At 49.8% G+C, this 24,354-nt stretch overlaps 4 protein-coding genes and 1 long non-coding RNA gene across 8 annotated transcripts in view; 3 read left to right on the plus strand and 2 right to left on the minus strand.

The window, feature by feature from the left end:
• Window positions 1–2,490: 2,490 nt before the first annotated feature.
• Nemp (Nuclear envelope integral membrane protein) lies at window positions 2,491–7,560 on the minus strand. Of its 3 annotated transcripts, XM_033477305.2 has the most exons (9): window positions 7,431–7,560; window positions 7,177–7,214; window positions 6,515–6,624; window positions 6,173–6,395; window positions 5,847–6,013; window positions 5,523–5,738; window positions 5,280–5,404; window positions 2,948–3,109; window positions 2,491–2,841 (listed from the first exon to the last, which is right to left on the minus strand). In XM_033477305.2, the coding sequence occupies exons 4-9, from the start codon at window positions 6,393–6,395 to the stop codon at window positions 2,721–2,723; spliced, it is 1,014 nt and encodes a 337-aa protein (XP_033333196.2). In that variant the 5' UTR covers window positions 6,515–6,624; window positions 7,177–7,214; window positions 7,431–7,560; the 3' UTR covers window positions 2,491–2,720. The 3 variants fall into 3 exon arrangements, with proteins under 3 accessions (XP_033333196.2, XP_033333193.2, XP_033333195.2); XM_033477302.2 differs by lacking the exon at window positions 7,431–7,560 and having other exon boundaries at window positions 7,177–7,387; XM_033477304.2 differs by lacking the exons at window positions 2,948–3,109; window positions 7,431–7,560 and having other exon boundaries at window positions 7,177–7,387.
• A 304-nt stretch (window positions 7,561–7,864) lies between these two features.
• On the plus strand, window positions 7,865–10,247 carry LOC117224392 (tubulin epsilon chain). Its single transcript, XM_033477301.2, has 9 exons — window positions 7,865–8,039; window positions 8,141–8,373; window positions 8,450–8,565; window positions 8,656–8,844; window positions 8,915–9,166; window positions 9,254–9,400; window positions 9,481–9,630; window positions 9,723–9,897; window positions 9,974–10,247. The coding sequence occupies exons 1-9, from the start codon at window positions 8,015–8,017 to the stop codon at window positions 10,118–10,120; spliced, it is 1,434 nt and encodes a 477-aa protein (XP_033333192.2). The 5' UTR covers window positions 7,865–8,014; the 3' UTR covers window positions 10,121–10,247.
• Window positions 9,933–11,483, minus strand: Vps60 (vacuolar protein sorting 60). The gene is made up of 4 exons (XM_033477306.2): window positions 11,266–11,483; window positions 10,869–11,186; window positions 10,555–10,782; window positions 9,933–10,484 (listed from the first exon to the last, which is right to left on the minus strand). Exons 1-4 carry the CDS (start codon window positions 11,332–11,334, stop codon window positions 10,434–10,436), a joined length of 666 nt encoding a protein of 221 aa, XP_033333197.1. The 5' UTR covers window positions 11,335–11,483; the 3' UTR covers window positions 9,933–10,433.
• Window positions 10,736–12,343, plus strand: LOC117224395 (uncharacterized). 2 transcript variants are annotated; one of them, XR_004491205.2, is made up of 3 exons: window positions 10,736–10,860; window positions 11,742–11,934; window positions 12,028–12,343. It is a non-coding gene; the product is annotated as an uncharacterized LOC117224395 (long non-coding RNA). The 2 variants fall into 2 exon arrangements; XR_013034704.1 differs by lacking the exon at window positions 10,736–10,860 and adding an exon at window positions 11,514–11,648.
• Window positions 12,344–14,986: 2,643 nt separating this feature from the next.
• The window catches only part of orb2 (cytoplasmic polyadenylation element-binding protein orb2), an 82,781-nt gene continuing 73,413 nt past the window's right edge, over window positions 14,987–24,354 (plus strand). The window contains exon 1 of the mRNA XM_076526030.1: window positions 14,987–16,556. Coding sequence (XP_076382145.1) covers window positions 15,402–16,556 — 1,155 coding nt within the window. The 5' untranslated portion in view covers window positions 14,987–15,401. The remainder of the gene's footprint in view (window positions 16,557–24,354) is intronic.

The following is a 24,354-nucleotide window of genomic DNA, read 5'->3' on the forward strand; positions in this document are numbered from 1 at the left end:
AAGAAGCCGTGCGTTTTCCACGGGCACGAAAAAGAAGCTTGCGGACACGTCGACGTTAATCGGATCGATGACTTGTGGATCCAAGAGAGAGAGAAGAGAGAGGAAAGGTCCGGTCGAAAATATTCCGAATTGCACCGGCAGATTTTCAGCGAAGAGACTCGATCGAGATCGGTTTTGGTTGAGGTGTTCGGTGCTCCATCTCCGCTCTCCATTCTCCTCCGCCTGTATCGCTTCGAAGAGAGCAGGTGCGCCATGCATCACGGAAAACCAGTCTTTTTCTTATTGATCTTGCTTCTGCCCTTTGGACCGCCACCAATCCCACCTGCCGATCACGTGGCCTCCTCGAGCAACCAAACCACCCGACCAAATACAATTTACTCGGCGATCTAGCTGAATCGCTCTCGTCAAATATTTCCCTATGATTCCGGCCAGCGATTGCTTCTACGATATACAATAAATTCTCCCCGACTTTTGCACGAGTTTGTAAGCAAAAATGGACAATCTGGGAAAGGGAGATACGATTGTTCGAGCCTCGCGACTCATTCACGCTACTGTAAATAAATAATAAAATATGCTACTATATTTATAGTTTCTCTCCCCCTATTGCAAAATAATAATTTATATTATATTATATAATAATAATTTATATTATCTCCTCTTTCCAAATTGTCCATTTTTGTTTACAAGCTGAGCATTAATTAGGGAGAATTTACTTCCGCACCTATACCGAGTACAATTTAGACAATAAAAATCGCAGATGAGATCATGCCGCCGGGTTCGGATTATTACAATCATCTTAGAAACAGTTCGCCCGTTATTTGATCAATTGGCAACCATTTTACAGAAGCACTTTGTTAAATACAGTAAATTCTCCCTTATAGTTGTCAATTGTGAACGATTATAAAAAACGCTAAAAATGCTAAAAGCCGAAGAAAAATTAGAGAGAATTTACTGTAATCGAATCATCGTTTCGAACATCTTTTTCGACCGATTCGAAACTCGTGCGAAAATGTAACAGACGTGTTTGTAAATCCCGAAGGGGGCGGGGAAGGGTCATAGACGTTTCGGTCCTCGCGAAGAAAGAAACGAGGATCTTCCGACCCGCGTTATCGCAACTCGTGGCTCGTAACCCGTGGGCGTTCCGTAGCAATTTGTAATCGAATATGATCGATCGAGCGAATGCACCGAAACCGCTCTCGTACACGGGTCTCTCGACCACCGATACCGAACCTTTCTGCAAGGTGTCCGTTCGGCGACCACCTGCTATCGGCGTTGTTTGCCGGCTGATGACAATTTGCTCGAGATCGGTGAAAGCAAACGCGTCGCACGACGCGTCCGACGTCCGTTCGACCGGCCGATTGTTCGCGCGTTAACTAATTCGAGACGTTGCGCCGAACGCGCGCACAGATTTCTTTCTCTGTTTTCCGTGTAAAACCGGCGCGCGCCGGTCGATTCGATCCGAAAAGGCGGACGCGATTATGTTAAAAGTAGCTGGATCTATTATATTATAATAGAAATATAATAATATTATATTATAAAATAAATACTAATAATATAATCAGTATAAAGTAATGAATAAATATTATAAATATGTTATAAAGTATTATATAATATTTTACATATATATAAAGTAATGAATAAATATTATAAAATATTATAAATATATTATAAAGTATTATATAATATTTCTAATGCTTTTTGAAGAAGATATAAAATGATAGAACGTCGGAAATAATATCTCTCTCTTTACATAAAATTTAATACAATATTGTATTGATAGAGATTTTGGGGAACAAAAATTGTTAACATTGAAAGTGGCATAATTCTCGGCGGTCTAAAAAGAAATAAAATCGGCACGCTGTTTCCCAAACACTCGATCATTTCGAGAAACGACAATGTTCAGGATGACGCAAAATTTCGTGAGATTCATATTCGATCGCCTTCTGGAATCGATTTCTGTGCGGCACGGCGGAAACCTCTGAAATAACGCGACGTCGGACCGGTCGTAATCGAACGGTATCGATTTGTAAAACTAAACGAAAGGTCGACGAAGGATCGGTGGAAGCGGACACGCGGCCGAGGACTCTGGAAGAAGGGCGAGCCGAGCGGCGCGCGTTGAAACGCGAAATCTCTTTTAATCCCGCGGTATAAGCGCGGATTCGCGGCGCGTTCCAAATTCCCCAGCCAAGTCGTTTGCTGGGCGGATAACAAAGAGGCCGTGCGGCGGAACGCTGAGAAAATGAGAAGTGTTCCCGGGGAAAAGAAAAACGAACCGTGCGGCCTGGTTCGACGGTGTACGGTATCGAGCAGGAAGAGGACGACGGGGCGAAATAGCGGACTCCGATGATTACCACTGACCCACATCCTGTTCCTCGAACAAAGCCTCCCCTCTTCGTCCTATATACCTCTCGCTAGGGGATGCTGGCCTCCCGACGGACTCGAAAAGAATCCCGCTCTATTCGCCGCCGCGCGGAAAGAAGCAAGTCTGTGTACGGGTTGGCATGAATTTTCCTTTATTTTCCATTATTTGCGTGGAGGAGGAGGAGGAATTCGCTTCTCTACTCGATCGGAGAGATCGGTGCGCCGGCACCTGGGAACAATGAAAAATGTTCAGATGCAGGACGCGACAACAGACAAAGATCACCGTCGACTCTCCGCGAGTCTCCGCCGTTATTTCACGATCGCAGGGCCACGCTCGATGGAGGATAATATCGTCAACGTTAGCAGTCCTCCTCGTCGTCCGTGTACTCGCATTGATCTATGAGCCTGGTGATCTCGGCGTCGTGTTCCCGCGACTCCTCGTCCGACAGATGCGATTCACCTTCCATAAACTTGGCGAACCTAAAACAACGCGTATTTCAATCGGAGGGTTCGTCGAGTCGCCGATCGGCCGAGCTCGCGCGCCGTTTCCCCGGTTCAACGTCGTCGCTGGCTCCCCGATATTAACCTGAGAGGATCCTTTAGCCTGAGAACGGTCTTCCAGGTGTTACATTCGGGACTAGAGCAGTACTCTCTCAGCTCGGTCAACGCTTTTTTCGTTTCTATCACGCCTTCTTTACGGTACTGATCGTCCGTCAATAACTTTCTCTTTTCAGGAAACATAGTCTTCCTGATCACAAACACAAGCATACATGTAATAGGCGCCGCGCTACAGCTACCACACACACACACACACACACACACCGAGAGCCACCACCACCACCGTGTTATTATCGTTATCATCGACGTTACACCATTACCATCACGCTATATTGCAGCTCTACCGCCACCGCTACAGAAACCACAAATCGGGATACAAGAATAGAACCCCGCGGAGTCTCTAGAAACGAACGTGTCTCGTTTCCGTCGAATGCGCCCGTTTAATCGGTCGCGATCTCAATCGTGCGCGACCGATCCATCGAGATAATGGCCGCGTCGCTGCGACGTTAACCGAACGAATTTAATCGGGGACACATTATCTACCGACGATGATTTTCGAATTTTTCCGAAAGTCTACAATTTACGGTTGAGATCCTCTTGATACGGTAAATTCTCTCCAGTTGCACGCAAAAGATTGGACAATTTGGGAAGAGGAGACACGATTGTTCGAGCCTCGCGGATCGTTTTTATCGTTGTTGACGATCGCCGATTAGAAAAACGAACCGTGAGACGCAGAGAGCGACAATTGGAGAGAATTTATTCTATAGGATGTCCCAAAAATGTCTCGCGAAATGGAAATGGGGGGTTCCCGAGGTCATTCGAAGCAACTTTTTCCTTAGCGAAAATTCAATCCGCGGCTTCGTTTACGAGTTATTGACGAAAAACGCTGACCAATGAGAGATCGCGTGCGGCTGACGCCACGCCCTCGCGACCACTGCCGCCGCGTCAGACGGCCGGCGCGACGCGGCATTGGCCGCGAGGGCGGAGCGTCGGCCGAGCTCGGTTCTTATTGGTCAGCGTTTTTCGTTAAGTCGATTCGAAAAGTCAGCAACCCCTAAGTCGAAACAAGACGTCCTTGGTTATTTTCATCCAATTATTTCGTTTCGGATTGTCAGGTCGAAAAAGCTCGTTTAGGTTTCTCTTAGTATAGCACGATAATTGAACCCTTTGCACTCGAATGACGCCATTGTCGCCGCTACGGCAACAATTTACACACTTTACAGAGTGTTACCTCGAAAGTGGCACACGACTTTTTACCAACGAGGCATGCGTCTAACAAGAAAAGCATAGAACAAAAGCTGCAGCGTGGGGAGCGTACGACAGATGTTAGTAAACAAATGGCGAAATTAAGGTCACCTTGGTTATTACGAATGGGGACACATACATTCTTTTTACCATATTAAAGGAGGACATCGAGACGAATTCAAAACACATATCGCACAATATTTTTACTAACATATTACTCGATTTACAATGTGTATTTTTTATCACATTTTTGGTCGTATTAGAACACAAGAAAAATTGCACTATATTTAATTTAGATGTTCGATATACGTTTCACCTTCCGCGATGCAATATTCTGCGCTTTTGCAGAAGTTTTTACAGACTGCAAGTGGATAAAAAAACCGTGCGTCACGCGTTAGAAATAAAACTCTGTATATTCATATCAAAGCTGTATTTCTCTTTAATTATTGTTATTTTTTCATACTATAATAAATAAGAAATAAAACCACAAAATCGTTTGTTCATTAATTCCTACACAATTTCGACTACCTCGATGTCCTCCACTATTAGAATTAATTATTGTCCAATTATTTTACGCACCAAACTGGCAAAAAGCAACGCACAAGCAAAACAAACTACGCTAAGAATCAATAAAAAAAAACAACAACACTGGCAGTGTCAGTAAGCAATGTTTTATTATCCAAACACTCGTATCACTCTGTTTGCAATTTTCGCAAGATCTTGCATAAAGATCTTCCGAGTGCTAAGGGTCAATAATAATCTTCCGGTAGATAAAGTGTTACAAAGAAATCAAATCGCATGACCGATGTTCAGAATTGTAACGCGGTGATACGATGCGAACAACAATTACGGGAACACGGTAAGCCGTTCTTATATTTTTATATTTTTCCATTTTGGAATCGCCTTTGAAAACTCGACGACACGAGGCCGCGGAAAGTTCGTTTCTCGTAACATTTCATGACCACACGAGGGTACGGATACAATAATAGAACGCAACGATGATACATAATGCAGTCAGGATGATATCGTCGGTTTCGATTTACGTACAAAAATGTAATTTAATGCGTATAAAACGATCGGACAAAAATTGGAGGCTGTCGACGCGCACAACTTACCAATAACTCCTTCCTTTGCGAACTATAGCGACGGGAAAATGATAAAGAAGAACAATTAGGACGCAACAGAAAAACGATGCTTCACGGAAATAACTGCTGTAATACATCGTGATCAAGCCCACTATCTAAATAAACAAAACGGTTCATAGATTAAATCGTAATTTTTCGGGGGGGGGGGGGGGATATTCGATAGTTCGAGGCGAATCGTCGATTGGATTCGTCGGGTGCCGCGACGATACAGACCTGCAAAAACCATTCGATAAGCTTTTTCGTTTTCCTGTTCGTAACTGGACCGAAACGATAGCAAATCACAAGGCTGATAAGAGACGTCGCTAAGATATACCAGGTTAGCCATTCTCTGTACTGTATAACGATCAGCTGCGCGTTCTCCCACAACGCTTGTATCAAATAAAAGCTCATCGTCCAGCCGGTTGCTATCATCACGTACATCGCTTTGCCCTTTAAACGATATCGTAATTGCAATTAGAACATACCGTCGATCGCAACGATTTACGAAGCATACGCAGGACAGGAGACAAAATACGAAGGACCGCGTCCTCTCTTTACCTTTGGCAATAGCTTGCTAACGAGATAGACTAGTATTATCGCCGACGTTGTGATTCCAAGCGCGACGCCGCACAAATAGTAAAACAATGGATTGTCGCTCAACTTACGCGCGCTGCAGAACGTTATAATGCCCAGCACCATTAACGATAATTTCAAGCTATCGAGACCTACGAACAAGGGCTCGAAATGCATTTCATTCTTACAGGTGTACACGTGTGTACGCATCGTGTGTTATAACATATTTGAAAATTCATTCTGAGTATGCGCGATCGTCGCGCGGCCGTCGTTGACGTGTATGTGTGTGTGTGTGTGTGTGTGAAACTCACGTGTTTGCGTCACGCTTATCATGTATTTCTTCATTTTCGAGGGTTGCGCGTACACGCCTATACACGTGTCCTCGAACGGATTGAGTTTCAACTTATTACTTTTCTTAGTGCCGAACAAATTGAAACGCCATGATCGCTTATTGTCCTCGTGCTTTTCGATCACCTCTGCCGGCGTTGTTCCGTCGTACAGATCGTAATTATCTAGATTCGTGCTCAAGTGCATCTACAATATACACACATATATATATACATACGCGCATAAAACAATAACGCTATCTATGCGGATACATCGCAGCTAAAATGAAATTAAATGAAATTAAATGAAATGTAAGGTTTCCTTACTGTTAAGCTCTTCCATATGTGTATCAAGTATTTCGTGTTCGCCCTGTGACAAAATATCTGCAATTCTGGCTTGTCGATTTCGAAAACATCATCCACGTTTAGAAAATGTACTGGGAACCGTAGATCGAAACAATATATTATTATTACCACTATTATTGTCATTAGTTTATTACTTATTATGTACGGGTCATGGAACTCGTTGATAACAAAAATAATAACGAAGAATTGAAAAAGTATTTGTATTAGTATTTGTAGTAGTATTTGAAAAACTATGTATAGACTTGGTAAGGAAGTCAATACATACGTAGAGTAATGATCGGAGACAATATCATTAACGGTGCAAATACGGTGAAGAGAAGAATGTTGTTATAATCGTGTCACATGATACTTACTACGCGAACGCAATACATGTATGTAAACACATACGTATAGCCGTGTATTTATACCGCACTTATACCATACTTGTACGTGTCTTGACTTTAAATAAACTATTCTGTCGACGGTCCTAATGAATGCACATAGAATCTCGTAATAATGAGGGTGCAAACATAACAATGCTTCGTGGACGGTATTCTCGCCCTGTCAGTACCGTACTTCTAACAATTTTTCAAATCGGCAAATCCACTCTATACGAATTGGAAATATAGGTTAGAATGACTTACTTGAATCATCGGTTGATGCGGACTCCGTACAAGGGTAACTACAAACAAGTAACGATACGATTACACTTAAAAGTTGTACTGTTTTCAAACACATTTTTATTAATTCTACATCTACCGGACACTACGAATGACAACTGAACATTCGCGAATACAGTACAACCGCAGTCTCGTGAATTTTGCCGTTTGCTTGTTTGAAATTCGAGTATCGAAACCGCGCGAAGATCGATTCATCCCCACCCACCCCCACTCCTCACCTTATTCAACGTGTTGTAACCGTCGCATCTGCCGCCGTTGTCCGAAGTATAAATTCTACGTTCCATATTTACGTTACTGATAGATTACTTGGGTCACAGGTACAAAGAATTACTTCGAATCGATACGAAACATTCGAAATTATTTGTTGTGGCGATATTCGTACGAGTATGTGCACTTTAAGTACAATACTTTTCACATCCGCGATTACGATTTACGATTCAATAATACTTATCGCGCCATCCGAAGCGGCGTGTGCAGGAAAACGGGTATTTCGTAACAAAATAGAGACACAAATTAAAATACATCATAAATGGCAACGCGATGTTAGTTTAACGACGCGAGCAGAATTTCGAGCAAAATTATGTGGCAATTACGATCGTGGCAATCGTTTGTGAAAACGCCGCGCAGCGCCATCTGCGCTTCACACTTATCGAATTTAACGAAGTTTACGAACTTCAGGTCGCGTTGAAGTGAAAAGTAGCGGGAGAACTGGTGTCATTCGAAAAGCAGTCCTGATTTCGTAATCATCGAGGCACGTTGTGACAAAACACTGGGAACTTGTGGATTCTGTCTCGCATCATCGATGAGTCAATTCGTTACGGTACAAGGTATGTTTTCCTTTATATTACGGCTAGTGTACTCTTGTCGCATGTATGCATTGTAACCAACGTTTCAATTAAACAAACAATTTAATATCGTTTTATTACAGTTGGACAATGCGGGAACCAGATAGGCTCAGCATTTTGGCCGTTGGCCCTGTACGAATACGGTGTGCAAACTGGATGCACTGGCGTAAACCTTCCGAAAATTCAACGTAACGATGCTAAGAAAACGGACGATCTGTTTGATGCGTTTCATAGTTTTTTCGTTTTACCTGACACTGCCCACGGTACGTCTTTCAAGAGTATCGCTGACATAAAAAAAGCTAAAGTCAAAGCCCGGGTAATCAGATCTGTATTAATGTAGCTCATTGATTTTCTTATAGCAGAAATGTATCTATCAATCTCTTGTTGCATAGGCGGTATTAATCGACATGGAAGACACCGTAATAGCAGGATTGAAGAGGGGTCCTCTGCATCATTTGTATGAACAAGCTTGCATAGTAACGAACTACCCAGGATCTGCAAATAATTGGTAAGTTTTTCGATTATATTATTCATGGATGATGGTTGGGTCATTGAAGAAACCCTGGAACCAAACTTGTACGACGCGTCTAATTTTTAGGGCTGTAGGCTACCATGATCATGGTACAACGTATCATGACAAATTGGAGGATACCGTTAGACGTGCTGTAGAGAAATGTTCTAGGCTACACGGTTTCTTAGTTCTGCATTCGGTAGGAGGTGGCACTGGTTCTGGATTAGGAACAGCTACGTTAAAGTTGTTAGCCGATAGCTATCCTAGCGTAGACAGGTGATCTTCTTTAAACTCGCTGATATTTATTAAAATTTGTCACAAATGGTAAACAATAGAAATTTTACAGATTAGTATCTTGCGTGTATCCGACGTTTATGCAAGATGTCGTTACGGCTCCGTATAACACCTTGCTGGCGACGCGAGAGCTTCTAGAACATGCAACGTGCGTGTTTCCTGTCGATAATACCTCGTTAATGGACATATGCATGTTACAAACTAAGAAAAAGGAGAACGTGGATCAGATCAATTATAACGCTTCGTGCCGTCCGTTTCAAGATATGAACAGTATCGTTGTTAATATGCTTCTTCATTTAACTAGGTAACGATAACAGTTTCGAAAGTGTAATTGATGTTAATGTAAAAAGCGTTTCTCTGAAAGAAAAAAAAAATGTATATATACGTTTAGTGGTTCTAGATTTCCCGGTGCGCTAAACATTGATATGAATGAAATAGCAACGAATCTCGTATCGTATCCTAAAGTGCATTATATATACAGTAGCTTCAGTCCAATGGCTTTACCCGCGTCTCTAATGTACGCAAGAAAAGAAGCAAAGTAAGTATCGAATTTGAATCGTCTTTGAATTGTGATCGAATTCTGCCATAATCGACTAGCCGTCGGATACTATGTTTAAGGCTGCAAGACGAATTATTCATGAGTGCGTGGTCAAGAAGTAATCGACTAATTAAAATAGATCCAATGCAACCAAGTTCTATGATCCTAAGTAGCGCGCATATTGCAAGAGGAAATTGTTCAATGACCGATCTAAAACGAAACATCGAGAGGTGCACTAATCGCCGCATTTGTTTTAGCAATGAAATATTCGAACCGTATAACGTAATTGAAATGATCGAAACATGTTAACGTGTTCTTGTAGATTTCAAGGAAAAATGAAGTTCACGACATGGAGCAGGGAAGCTATGAAAATAGGTTTGTGCTCCGTGCCACCGGCCGGGCATTCAGCCTCGGTTTTGTGTCTGTTAAACTGTTCGGCCATGTCATCGTTGTTCAAGAATATCGTGGAACAATTTGACACGCTGTATAGAAGGAAGGTAAGATACATACGTAAGTTGCAATGTTGCGCAAATTTTCTTTAAACAATCATGTAATCATGGAATTATATTACAGGCTCATGTACATCATTACACGCGAGTGCAAGGTTTCGAAGAAGCAGATTTTCTCAACAGTAAGGAGTCGATTACAAATTTGATTACACAGTACACCGAATTAGAAAATCAAAAGCAATTCGATGTGTCTAGGCTACAGGTAATTTAATTACGTTTTAGCGTGGCAATAACGAAACGATTAAGATTACGAATATGTGTGTATATGCATGTGTGTGTGTGCAACGCAAAGATGTCTCTTAATGAAAACAATAAATTGTCTACCGACAATAACAAAATTATATTAATCCTTAACATGATAGCTCGCGGAATTTCATACCGGTAACTTTGAAACGTTACGTTTGCGCATAGGCATCGTTTTACGTACGCGAATTCGTTGAAAAGCTTTCAAAATCTTGCCGGAACGTAACGACTGTCGCAACGTTACGTTATTGTTGTTGTTGTTGTTGTTGGTTGGTGCCGATTTAACTGGCAGTTATCTGCGGTAAACCAAATTCATCGACCAGTACACCGTCCTGTAAGAAAAGAAATTGATATCGATTTGGACCAAAATGGTCGCGGGTGTTTCTTGAAACGAGTACGAACCTTATTTCTAACCGAACTGGCGCCGGGCTCTTTATCGGGGGCGGTAGGTGCTTTTATAGCGTCGTCCAAGTAACTGGTGTCTTGATCTATAGCCAAATCATCCCCGAGAGCTTCGAGTTCCGCGGTGAGCTCGTCCTCGTCTATGTCCGGCATACCATAACTGCGACCCATCGCCTCCTGCACCTCGTCCGCTTGTTCCAGCATGTCGGCCAGGTCGTCTTGCATGTCCTACACCGTTTCCGGACGGATGCCCGGACGAATATAGTGGATGAACGAGAAAAGACAACGCAAGACCAAAGACCCTCGGTACGTACCTCGATATTATCTATATTAATGTTTTTGAATTCCTTCTGCATCTGTTTGACACCGTCTTTCATGGCTACCACGGTCGCTTGGGTGTCTTTCAAAGTTTGCGTCGCGTAGTTTGCTTGTTCCATATTAAACGCCTGTTGACGCAAATTGTCGACTTGCGACTCGTACATTTTCCGTTGCTTCAGAACACGCATCGCCTTGGCTTTGACCGCGTTCTTCGCGGGACCTTCTCTCATCGAGACCAACTGGTCTTTGTATTTCTTCAGTTCCGCATCTAATTTCGCGATCTTTTTCTCCGCCGAGTCTGCTCTGCTGTCAACCTTCGGAAGACATTGTTACGATCAAATGAATTGTAAGTTCTAGAAATCGTAGCATAACCTCTACGGCATATTTACTTACCCCAGCGATGCAATCTGTCAAGCTCGGTGGTGGTTCTTTAGGTTTTGCACGTCCGAACAGCCTGTTCATTTTCGTCGAATCGAAGACAACAGCGAGAGGCCGAACAATTTGAATTTCGTTTTCGCGATTCTGTTGCTGTCGTTCTATTATGTACTATCGAAATGACAAATCAACTGATTCATCAGAATCACCAATTAACTACAGAGCAGATAGCGACAGCGAACCTCCGCAGTGATACTTCAGATTCAGATACTGCAAAACTCTCCAGCGACAGCTCGATCCGTTAGGGAGAACAGAGGTAGAAATTGCTATGCTCTGATTGGTTGACGATCAAATGCTGAGACAGGGTTCACTGCGAATTGGATGTGCAGTAAAATGCTTGGGTACAAGTGCTTCCTTAGAATAAGAGAGGTCCATGGTCCATGTAACAGCCATGCAATAATGTTAAAGTTAGATCATTGCACGCCATTTTTCAGTTTTGTGCTCAAACGCGGCAGCACCAATCAGAATCGCAGACTAAGAAGTCATTGTTTCGACTGCCGCCTACGCTAGCTGCTAACTTGGCGAACTAAAATCTAATATGGCTGCCCACCCGTATACGCGTTTGGTGGACTGTGGTAGACCATATACCGAAGCAATGCCATTCCCGCTATTCTAAGCGAAGCCAAGGTGACTGCAAGCCGCACCCATTTTTATTTCCCACAGTCTTTTATATTTTTATGATAGTATTTTGTATTTTTGTGTTTTATTATAGTATTTTAGCTTTTGTTTTAGATTCTTGTAAATTGATTCGTCCTATCATCGACAACGTAGCAGTAAAAGAAAAGTGCCCGAAATCTTGCCTATAGAGTCGAGATCCTCTGTACACTGAATTCTTGTCTTTTCTGTACACGCACTGTACACATGCCGTGTCTATTAGTATATGGTCTAAGAGTTAACCGACGCATCGAAGCGACATCTGTTACCCGGTATGTATATACTTTGTGATACATATACGACGACGATCAATCATTGAAACGATTAAAATGCGTTCACGAAGGGAAAGAATAAATGTTCGTACTTTTTCGTTTAAATAAAATCTGCGTATTTGCTGTACCCTGATAGACCTAGCATTACCGAACAATTAGTGGTCGATTCGGGCACACCGCACGGTAATCGAAACAATTACCGATCGATGTTATTAGAATTTTATAGCTCATGCTTTGGATCCATCTGAGTTTATAAGCTTGGCGACAAAGAATACATTAGTATATAATACATTTACAGTTCCCTGAGATTTACAACTTTTTATAAATTTCATTTAGTTTATATCGACCTATCCTTACTTTTTCTATCTTATGTTTATTCTATTACGCCTCCCTCCCCTCCAACCAGGGAACAACAATTCTTTCAATCAAGTATTCTCTCCTTTTCTCAATCATCCGACAAACTCTACAAACAATACTATAAACGATTCGAAAACGATTAATCCGAAAGAGAATGCGATACGTTTTCCTTATCCGTTCGCCTCTCGCATCGCGCATCGACGGAGGTCGCGCATCTAGTTTCCAGATATCGCCGACAGATGGCGTTTGGCGAGTCGCGGACTAAATCGATCGATTCTCGATTCGCGCGATCGATTGGGCAATGGCTGCCGCACGGTTCCCCGAACGACTGCGTGGGCTCGAAACGAGGAGACGACATTCAACAACAATCTTGGACGTTCCTAACGAATGAAAAAAGATGAAACCGAAAGGATGCGCGAGATGGTTCCGCGGTTCGTCGTCGCAGACTTTCGAGTCGGCGAAACGGTAAATCGTTGCGACATAAGTAAGCTGCGAATCGATAACCTGCGAAGCGCGTTGCAGAGGATCGAGAAGGGTTGGGAAAGGGGGGTTGCGAAGGGAGCGAGCGAGAGAGGGAGATAGATATAAACGTTGGATCATCGGTGATTGTGGTTTCAGCTAGTTATCGGGAACGAGAACGGTGGCGGCGGCGGCGGCGGCGGCGGCGCGGCAAGAAATGCGCGTGCGTGAGGTACGTCGGCGCGCGACGCAGCAACGACGACGACGTCGACGAGGACGAGGACGAGGACGAGGACGAAGCGGCGGGCCGAAGATCGCCGAGCTCACGGGTGTACGCGGAGCGCTACAACTGGTAATGGTGTGGGCCGCGGCACGGCCACAGTGTTCCAAAAGTCGGCACGACGCACGAATCGTTTTCACGCTCGGCGCAGAGCCACGAAGCCGCGTCGTCGAATCCGGGCTCTTCTGGCCTCCGACCGAGAGAGCCCCGTCGAGCGCATCGTCGAGCGCAGGCGACAACCGCCGTCAGCGATCCGTCAACGAGGACCGACGATCCGAATCTGCTGCTCGCGGAGAACACACGACGAGACGGGGAACTTGGAAGAAAAATAATAAGATTACACGCGAACACGAAACCGAGCTGTGCCGCGTGTTAACAACGCCGGTGCAACACACCCGTCTACGTAACTATAGTGCTAGTAATAAAATATGCTAGTTATCGATAAGAAGACCTAAAAACGGGGATCGAGCGAGGTTGTTGGAAGTCGAGCGGAGCCGAGCCGAGTCGAGTCGAGTCGAGTCGGCGAGGTGTCGCGCGGGTTTCCACCGAAAAGGTGCCCAAGGTTTCGCGAGGTGAGCACACGGGAAAATCGATCGCGGCCCGAAGGAGCCCAGAGTGGTAATACACGTTCGAGAAAAGGGTTCGCATCGTGCGCGGGTCTCTCGCGTTCGCTGATACGTGAACGCGAGCCCTGCGACACGGTCGCGCGTTCGTAGGCGATATATTTGCGCGATCCTCGCGCATAACAGTGCGCGTAACAGAGTGGTCCGTTCGTTCGTTCGTTCGTGTCGTGTCGTGTCGTGTCGCATCGTGTCGTGTGCGCGCATCCCATTCCGCGTCTCGTCGCGTCAGTTTGGTTTCCCCAACGATAGAGCGGCGAGCGAGCGACCAGCAGCGGCGACCGGCCAGCAGCGACCAACGATCGTCGTCAATTCCGCAAAAGGGTCGCGAGTGGGTCGCGAGTGGGTCGCAAGCGGATCGCAAACGGGATCGTGCGTTGCTTACGTCGGAAGTCTGTGCGAGAGAGTGATGTGCGAGTAGTAGTAGGTAGTAGTAATAGTAGTAGTAGCGGCAGCGGCAGCGGCGGCATTAGCAGCAAATAGTAGTAGTAGCAAATTGTGTCGCGAGGAGTTAAAGAATTGTGCGGTCGAAACGCGCGCGCGGTCAATTCTCGGCGAATAGAAGCATGCTGGTCTAGGGGAGGACGGCGTCGAGAAGGGCTCGCCGAAAGAGAGAGGGTATTATATATATGTATTCGTGTCTCGATCGAGCAATCGAGCTATCGTGAAATCGTGCAATCGACGTTCTTCGTCCATGTTTCTTCGGCCGTGTTTCGGTGTCGGAGGATGAAGAAAGGGGTCGAGCGATCGGCGGCTCGATAGCGACGAGAAGAATGCAAAGTCGTCGTCGTCGAATGATCGGAAAGCAAGAACGGTCACGGCGTCGTTAGCGTTGTTCGATCAATCGGACGAAGGTTGACGAACCGTCAGGACGATCAAGTGGGATAGAAGAGGAGGAATCGTGGTCGGATTAAAACGAGCGGCGCGCGATCCAAGAGCATCGAAAGAAGACGAGGAAGTAGTCGAAGAAGAGGCCGAAGAAGAAGAAGAAGAAGCAGCAAGAGGGTGGAGGAGGAGGTGGTGGAGGAGGCGGAGGAGGAGGAGGTGGAGGAGGAAGAGGAGGAAAATCGAAGGATAGCGGTAACAGCGGCAGCGAAAAGAAGAAGAAGAAGAAGGAGGATCGAAGTAGGCCGGTGTGGCCTGCACAGCTTCCGGTATATTCGCTGGTGTTTTTACGCGTACGGCGTGGATCGATAGGTGTCTCGCGAGCTCTTCGGTCGAGCTGGTCGAACAACGTCGTTCGTGCCGGCAAGGACGAGCTCGTCGCGACTAGAAAACGGTGTGCAGCGTCGCGGCCGCCTGGGAACTGGGAGAGAGCAAGCGGAAAGAACAACAAGCAAGGAAGGAAGGAAGGAAAGGAAGGGTCAGGAAGGGAGAGTTAGGGAAACGAGAGAAGGAGGAGGAGGAGAAGGAAGAGGGAAAGGAAAGGAGAGGAGGAACGGTGAACGATTTATGGGGGACTTTAGCGCGACAAGCCTGTTCTCGAGCTCGTTGTCAGCCCCGACGAAATCGTCGATCGGTAGCGGTGGTGGTAGCGGCGGCAATAACGCGGTAACCGTGACCACCTCGACGATGCAGGACGATCTCCTGATAGAGAAACAAGGTATCGGGAAGACCGCGCCGTTATCGCCGAGCAGCGGCTTGGACACCGTGGCCGGACAGGAGAAGGCGAAAGACGCGGTCGCGGTCGCGGTCGAGGTCGAGAGTATCGCTATAACGCCGACGACGCCCTCCTCCACCGAGAAGGACATTACGTGCAACACCGGATCGACGCTCCAGGGGTTTACCGATCCTGGCAGGGTGCCGAGTCTCTGGTCCGCCCCGGACGATGCCGGTCTGCACGCGTTACCGGTCAACGGGTCCATCGGCGCGTTTCAGAATTTTCCGAGCAGCGGCCCGACCGGACTGTTCGCGAGCACCGGCCCGGCCGTGTCGACGGGGGCTCGTCGCGCCATCACGGCCAGTCATAATTTTCCTCAGCAACACGGGAACGCCGGGGCGCCGGGCAACCGACACGGCCTCCAGGTGTCGTCTGCTCAGCAGCATCAGCAGCAGCAAGCCCAGCAACAGCAGCAACAGCAACAACAACAGCAACAGCAGCAACAACAGCAGCAGCAACAACAGCAGCAACAACAGCAGCAGCAGCAACCGCCGCAGCATCAACAGCAACAGCCTCCGCAGGCGACCTCGCATCCCGGTGTTTACCTTCCCGGGAAGGGTTACGCGGCCTGGTCCGGCGGCCCGCAAGCGCCCCAACAATGGGGCGCTGGGCCGCAGGCGGCCGCGGCCGCGGCTGCGGTCGCGAATCCAGGACTTTCGCCGTGGAGTCGCGGCAGATCGGTGCCGAATCTACCTCCTTTGCACTCGTCGTTGCACGCGGCCGCGGCGGTCGCCGCCGCCGCCGGACTCCAAGGGAGGAAACCGAGCCCGACGTTCCCGGGCCATCCGGGCCCGGCTGCTCATCCGTCTTGCATCAGTCCGGTGAAGTTCCGTAGGAGCACCTCGTACCCCGGCAAAGGCAACATGTACCCGCCGCAACCCGCGCCCACCTTCGAGGTCACCGCTGCCGAGGACAGGGATTTGCTGCAGTTGCCGCCGTTTCAGCAAGTAAGTCGGCCTACGTTCGATCTCGACGCGCGTGTCCGCGAAAGAAACCGTTTCTCTCCCCCCCTCTAGTCTCTCTCTCTCTCTCTCTCTCTCTCTCTCTCTCTCTCTCTCTCTCTCTCTCTCATACACACACACACACACACACACACATATACATAGTCTCTCTTTTTCTCTTTCTTTCTCTCTCGCTCTCTCTTCGCACCCTTTCCGCGAGCACGCGGCAGCGTGGGTGTTTCTTCCGTCGACTTTTAATCCGACATTCCGTTATCGATCGTTGTGCATCGACCGCGCGACAGGGTGCCTTTTGTAATCGTGCTAACCCGTCGAAAAAAGTATACACAGCTCGGCGGCAGCTCGGACTTCCGCAGTTTCGTTCGTGCGCGTACCTACTCGATGCCAGGTTATGCAACCGCTTTCAGTCTCGAATTTAAATTTAGAACGTACAACCGCTGTTTCGACGGTCGCGCGTCCTACGTCGTTACAACGTACACCGGACGCTGCACGGTGTCCGTACACCATGGCGCATCGTGCAGCGACGTTTTCCCCGGACAATTCACGAGCCTTCGTCTCTTTCGCGTCGATCGCCTCGTCGCACGCTAAATCGCAAGAACGTGGAAGCCTGCGTTTCGACGTGAACGCGTCGACGAACGACGACGAGCCGCTCGTCGAGATTCTAAGAGTTCCGACCGAGAGCGCCGCGGCGTCGTTCGAAGAAGAAGAAGCTTTTCCCGATACTTATTTCGTCGCCGATGCCTGACCCAGTTCCGCGTTGGTACGCGGCAGAGCCGCCGAACAGCGTCGTAGAGCAGAAGTTTAAGCTCAGCTATTTTAGCCGCCTGTCAAATATAGACCTGCATGCTCTGTCCTAGAGAAATGGCGGAGTCTCGTGCGCGAGATTCTCGCTCGCGCCCTTCGGCGGACCCTCCGTCTTCCTCCGGCCGCGGTTTCTCCGTCGGGCGGAATCGTCGCGGGCCGCGCCGGGCCTCGTCGTTATCAATCGTCGTTCGAAACGCGGTCGAAGATGCCCGCGATAAACGCGTTCTTTGACTGGCACGCGCAAGGCTGACCGCGTGTGTCACCTATTTTGCACACGTTGGAACACGGCCGGAGCGAGCCGCGTCGCGGCGTTCCGCGCGAGAGAGACCGCGTAGCTTCCAACGAAATTCGATTCGCACGGCGTCGGATCGATTGCGAGAGCTCTTCCTTTGAAAATTTCAAAGTCGAGTCATGGATTTTGTATGTGTGTGTACGTATAGAAAAGTTGCAACGAGCGCGCGCGCGCGCGCGTGCGAATGCCCGACGACGAATGTGCAAACGCGGGCCCCCGCGCGCGCTCGCGTCGACCTCGCCGGGCCTCGCGTAGGTGAATCGCGTCGAACGTCGAAAGCGAGACGCGAACTCGCGTTACCGATATACCCGTTTATCCGCGTCGGTAAAAACCACTGAACCGAGCGCGTTACACACGCTCCCGAGCTGCCGTGTCCGATAACTCGGCCGCTCGTCGCTCACCTTGGAAGCGAATCGGGACACGTGCGAAGTCGAGGCGAGTCGAGCCGAGCCGAGCCGAGCGCGGCGCTCGCTGGCCAGTCGATGCGACCACGCGTGTCGTGCCCGCGACCGCCGGAGCAGCAGGCCTCTCTATCGCGCGTCCTATTTCGCGTGCCGATCGTACACGGCCTATTTCGATCTATACAGGGTGTCCGAAAAATGTCTCGCGATCCGAAAGTGGCGGGTTCCTCGGATCGTTCGAAGCAACTTTTTCCTTTAGAAGAATGTTCTCCGACGCACCGTTGACGAGTTATCAACGAAAAACAGCGACCAATGAGAGGCGAGCGCGGCTGGCGCGAGGCGACCGAGCCAATGAGCGTGACCGGGCGCCGTCGACCGGGCCGCCTGGCGCCTGCCGCGCTCGCCTCTCATTGGTCGCTGCTTTTTCGTTGATAACTCGCGAACGACGCCTCGGAGAGAATTTTTGTAAAGAAAAAAGTTGCTTCGAATGATCCGAGGGACCCGCCATTGTCCGTATTTCGTCCCTACGGGCTCGGTTCCGGGACGGTCGAGGCGCTCGTCCCGAGCAGAAGAACGGGATCTCGAGTCGCGCGCGCGAGATCCTAACCTAGTTCCGTCATCGTCGCCCCGCGCCGTTACGGACACGTCGTATTTTCGGAATTGCCGAACGCGATACATAACTATCGTCGAGCGCAGCGCGGGCACGGGGCGGCACGGCGTGCCACGCGTCGAATAGACGGAAATGTAGGCGGTGGCGAGGTGGCATCTGGTGTTCGCAAGCGGCCGATACGCGCGGCCAGGGGAGAGGGGAAAGCGTGCGAGGAAATTGATAAAAGACGATTAGCCGGGCACCGGTCGCGTGCACCAGATACGAGGCGTTCCGTGGATGGGCGTTATTAATACAGAGGCGATAATCGGTTCTATCTGGGATCGCGAAGGTAACCCGCGTCCGCGGACAGACGGCGACGGTTCCAAAGATCGCGCGATCGCCGACACTCGCGGCCCGGGCCTCTCCGGCCAGAAGCGATAATTACATCGCGGCCCCGGTGGCGTGGCATAAGTTCGTCCTTGGGATAGGCACGGCGCGCGAAGAAGAAAAACATTTGCGTCGCGTGTTCCATTCCGTCACGGTCGTCGAGCCTCGCGCGCCGCACGGCGCGGTATCCCGACGGCGGCGCGTCGGAACACACGGCGCAAGACGCAGTTCGATCAAACTTTTGCCCTCCCCGACTAATTCGAAATACGGGGAACGCGGAATATCTGGATGGTTAACCCAATTCGGGATCCCTCCTGTTCGAATTGGAAACTGCGCCGGTGCAGAGTGACCCGGCACGAGGTTTATAGGTCAGTCCGGTTTCCGCGCGGTATAGATTTTTCGTCCAGGGCTCGCCGTCTCGCGCGCGCTGCGCAACATTCTCAAAAGCATTCGCCACCATTCGCCGTTCCGGGTCGACCCTCTCTGTCTTCCCCGCGCGTTTGTCTACTCCTATACGCCACAAATTATATTATATATATTATATTATATACAGAGTATCTCAAAAATGTCTCGCAATCCAAAAGTGGCGGGTTCCTCGGGTCGTTCGAAGCAACTTCTTCCTTTACAAAAATGTTCTCCGACGCACCGTTAACGAGTTATCAACGAAAAACAGCGACCAATGCGAGGCGAGCTCGGCTGGCGCGAGGCGACCGAGCCAGTGAGCGGAACCGGGCTCCGCGCGCTGGTTGGCTGGGCCGCCTCGCGCCAGCCGCGCTCGCCTCTCATTGGTCGCTGCTTTTTTGTTAATAATTCGCGAACGACGCCTCGGAGAACATTTTCGTAAAGGAAGAAGTTGCTTCGAATGATCCGAGGAACCCGCCGTTCCCGAGACATTCTTGGTACACCCTGTATACATCTTCCGCCGGAGAATTATCTCTCCCTGAAAGCGCAAGACGTTCCACGCTCCTCTCGAATTAATTCCCGCAGTAATTCTTCGCACGAATTTTACTTCTTTTCATTATCTTATCCAGCCCCGATCGAACGCGGCGCTCCCGTTCACCCTCGCGCGCCCTTTCTTTCCTCCTCCTTCTCCGTTTTAATTGGTTCCTCGTCGCGTCCCGTCGCAGCGCTCGTGGCCCAGTTTCCAAGCCTCCTCCCTCTCTCTCTCTCTCTCTCTCTCTGTCCGTCCGTCTCCGGAGAAAGCAAGCTCCTCGCGAATCCGCGCTCGCAAGCTCGCCGCCGCCGATGCCGTGTCATCGTTTGGCAACGCCAGCGACATCGATGCGTCGAATGGCGTTGTTGGGTAGCATCGGCCGGCATCGATCCCTTCGATAACGTAACCCGCTCCGCTCGCTAACGAGCTGCACACGTTTGCGCGTAAGCGACACACGGATCGAAGAGAGAGAGAGAGAGAGAGAGAGAGCGCTACAACGAGCGATATGCAGTCCCGCGGTAGCCTCCAAATAGTTTCGCTCGCGGCGCGCGTTGCATCGCCGCAGCGGCGGAGGGTTGAACGGGGAGAGGAAGCGGCGGCGGCGACTGGCCATGTTCCGGTGCCGTGTTTCCTTGCCACGCCAATCCTCCTCGTTGTTTCTCGCTCTCTCTCCTTGTCCTCTGCTCGCCGGCTCCCCTCTCTCTCTCTCTCTCCCTCTGCCCCGTTTCCCGGCGGGGTCTCGCTTGTGCCAACGGTGACCCAGTTCGCGGTGGCTGGCTGGAATCGTTTCTTCCGCACTTGCCTCGAGATTCAGGTTACGCCGCGCCGTCGTCCCGGTCTCTACGCTCGATTTCCACTCCCCCGGCCTCGGCTTCGCTCGCCTCGGCTCGCCTCGTCTCGCCTCGCCTCGCCTCGCCTAGCCACGCATCGCCGTGCAACGCCACACGCGTTGCCTCGCCAACGGAACCGAACCGTCCACTACCGTTTCGATCCGACCGTGCCCCCGCCCCCGCCCCCGCCTACGCTGCCACCTCCGCCTTCGGAGCTCTACCTCCGCCGCCCCCCTACCTGCCTTGTCATCCCTCGACTTTCGATTCCACGATCGACCGACGCGATTTTTGCGTCGCGTCAGCAGCACGCGCGCCCGAACCGACGGCAAATTTTTCCTTGGCACGCTTCCGCAACGACGTGCACCGTTGCGACGTTCGTCGAGCCGCCGGCTATACCCGGGAACCGTCGCTCCGTCCCGGAACAACCGGAACAGGAAGAGCTCCCGGGGGAATCGAAGGGGCTGTTGCGAGCTTCCTTCGAAGGCGCAGCGAATGCGTCGGAGTCGAGGAAAAGCAGCCGAAGTGGGGAATTCGCTCGTTCTTTCCTTCCCATTCGCTTGTACTTTTGCTCGCTCTTTCCTTCGCCTTCGCTTGTAACTTCAACCTGCGAAGACGCGCTCGCTCATAACCTCTCCCGCGATCGTCACCTTCCCGCAGCGTCCCTCCGTTACGCGTCACCGGAAGCATAACGGTGTCCCGTTCCGTTTCCGACGGAAAGACGTCTCGCGCGTCGAACGCCCCACACCCTGGTCCCCGCTGGTGCGCCCCCGTCCACGGCATCGAATCCCGCGGCTAGAAAGATGCCGCTGTTTTTTTACGAGCTGCAAACTTTGGAACTGGGCCAATCCCCGCGCGGCCACATGCTTTGCAACCGTATAGCGCAGAATCCCGGGTCACCGCTGCTCTCTTCTGCCCCACCGAGCGGGCCCCACCCCCCTCCCCGGGGCCGACCGATCCTCCGGCGATCCTCTCGTCTTTCGTTGCCGCACCGCATTTTCGGCGGCATCGCGCCCCGAGGCCCGGAATCGATATCGAGGAATCCTCGGACCCGTCCGCGAAACGCGGCGCGCGGCGGTCCGATGGTGCCGACGGCGCCGCTCGAAAGGATATCCGATTCGTTCGGATACCGATCGAACGGAGGAACAATCGCCGGGTGCATTCGCGAATATCGCCGAGGGAGCTTACGAAAATCCGGCGAGAACCGTTCTAGAGCGCGTGCACGGTGGTAGAGAGCTTGCACGGAGGTGTTTCGCTGTCGACGCCCTGGCGCTGCTGCTTCCTGGTTTCCCTATATTGATTTTCTAGCGTGCCTCCAGCTAGACGGAAACGAAGCGGCGCAACGAGAGGGAGGGAAATCGTTGTCCCGTGGTTGCGCTCGCACATGGATGCGCGTGCCTACACGGACGTATCCTCCGGCCAAGTACTCGGTCGGTCGTGTCACGCTTGCGCCAAGAAACGCGCACGCGCCAACCGGTGCGCCGGTGTGCAACCGATGCGCCTTGCGCCTTGCGTTTGCCGACTTGCGCCTTTGCCTTGCACCTATTCCGGCGACCGTCTTCGCCTTTAACCTTCTCCGCGGTTTTAACCGTGCTTCTCTACTCTAGCCGCTTCCACGACTTTGCTTGCACCTTTGCTCGCTCTTTCTTTCGCGTTCGCTTGTACTTTTGCTCGATTTTTCCTTTGCATTTGATTGTACTTTTGCTCGATTTTCTCTTCGCCTTTGCTTGTACTTTAGCTCGCTCTTTCCTTCGCTTTAGCTTGTAATTTTGCTCGATTCTTTCTTCGCTTTGGCTTGTAATTTTGCTCGCTCTTTCCTTCCCATTCGCTCGTAATTTTGCTCGCTCTTTCCTTCCCATTCGCTCGTAATTTTGCTCGCTCTTTCCTTCCCATTCGCTCGTAATTTTGCTCGCTCTTTTCTTTGCATTTGATTGTACTTTTGGTTTGTCTTCTTCTTCTTCGTCTTCGCTTGTACTTTTGCTCGTCCTCGTCCTCGCTTATACTTTTGCTCGCCTTCGCTTTTGTTTATATTTTTGCTCGTCTTCTTCTTCGCCTTTGTTTTCATTTTTTGTCGCCCTCCCCTTCGCATTCGCTTAGACTTTTGCTCATCTTTGTTTATAATTTTGCTCGCCTTCGCCCTCACTTATATTTTTGCTCACCTTCAGTTATTATACTTCTGCTTGCCTTCTTCTCATTCGCTTATACTTTTGCTCGTCTTCAGTTATACTTCTGCTTGCCTTCTTCTTATTGGATTATACTTTTGCTCGCCTTCGCCCTCACTTATATTTTTGCTTGCTTTTTCCTTCGCCTTTGCTTATCATTTTGCTCGCCTTCAACTACACTTATACCTTTGCTCGCCTTCTCCTTCGTCTTCGCTTATAATTTTGCTCGCCTTCGCCTTCTTCCCCTTCGCCTTCTTCCCCTTCGCTTTCTTCGCCTTCGCCTTCTTCGCCTTCGCCTTCGCCTTCTTCGCCTTCGCCTTCTTCACCTTCGTCCTAACCCTCACCCTTGCCCGCACCCTCGCCTTCGCCTCAAACGCAATCTCCGTCTCCGTTTCCGACGCGGCTTTCTTCGACTTCGCGCTGTTCCTAAAGGCAAGGGCGTAAAAGTGCGCCCAGTATTTCCAAGCGGTGTCCCAGCGACACGCGAAAGCCAAAAGACAAGCCCCAGTTTCGACTCTCCCCGACGTCTCTGTGTGCCGAACCTTTGCTACTTCTCCAATCAATCCATCGAAATCCATTTCCGTTTCCTCGAGCAGCTCCGATCGATCCGTCGGGATCAGCGACGCGGATGCAGTCGCAGTAGTCGAGGACGACGAAAGGTCGGTCCAGCATGATTCGCCATCGGCGTGGTAGGGGCAGAACGTGACACACAAGGAGTCGAAACGGACCGTCGCACCGAATCGTCGTGCACGCTCGTGCATCGGAAACGTGCCGTACGGTTACGTTAGCCCCGCGCGAAAGACGGTGCGCGGCTGCATCGGACATGTTGTTTTCTTGCGAACGTGCTGTCGTCGCATCTCCTCCATCGATCCTACCCTTAACAAATTCGAACGAAACCACGAGACAGGCGCTCCGCTTTCCTGCGGACGCTCGGAACTCGTCCGATCGATGGGTGCCACCTATCCTCCGCTCTGTCCCCCTTCTCTCTCTCTCTCTCTCTCTCTCTCTCTCTCTCTCTCTCTCTCTCTCTGTTTCTCTCCTATGCCCGCGTTCCTCTCTCTCTCTCTCACTCTCCCTCTCTCTCTCTCTCTCTCTCTCTCTGTTTCTCTCCTATGCCCGCGTTCCTCTCTCTCTCTCTCACTCTCCCTCTCTCTCTCTCTCTCTCTCTCTCTGTTTCTCTCCTATGTCCGCGTTCCTCTCTCTCTCTCTCTTTCTCTCTCTCTCTATTTCTGTTTCTCTCCTATGTCCGCGTTCTCTCTCTCTCTCTCTCTCTCTCTCTCTGTTTCTCTCCTATGCCCGCGTTCTCTCTCTGTTTCTCTCCTGTGCCCGCTTTCCTCTCTCGCTCTCTCTCTCTCTCTCTCCCTCTGTTTCTCTCCTATGCGCGCGTTCC

The sequence above is a fragment of the Megalopta genalis genome, chromosome 13, assembly GCF_051020955.1.
Source record: "Megalopta genalis isolate 19385.01 chromosome 13, iyMegGena1_principal, whole genome shotgun sequence".
NCBI lineage: Eukaryota > Metazoa > Arthropoda > Insecta > Hymenoptera > Halictidae > Megalopta > Megalopta genalis.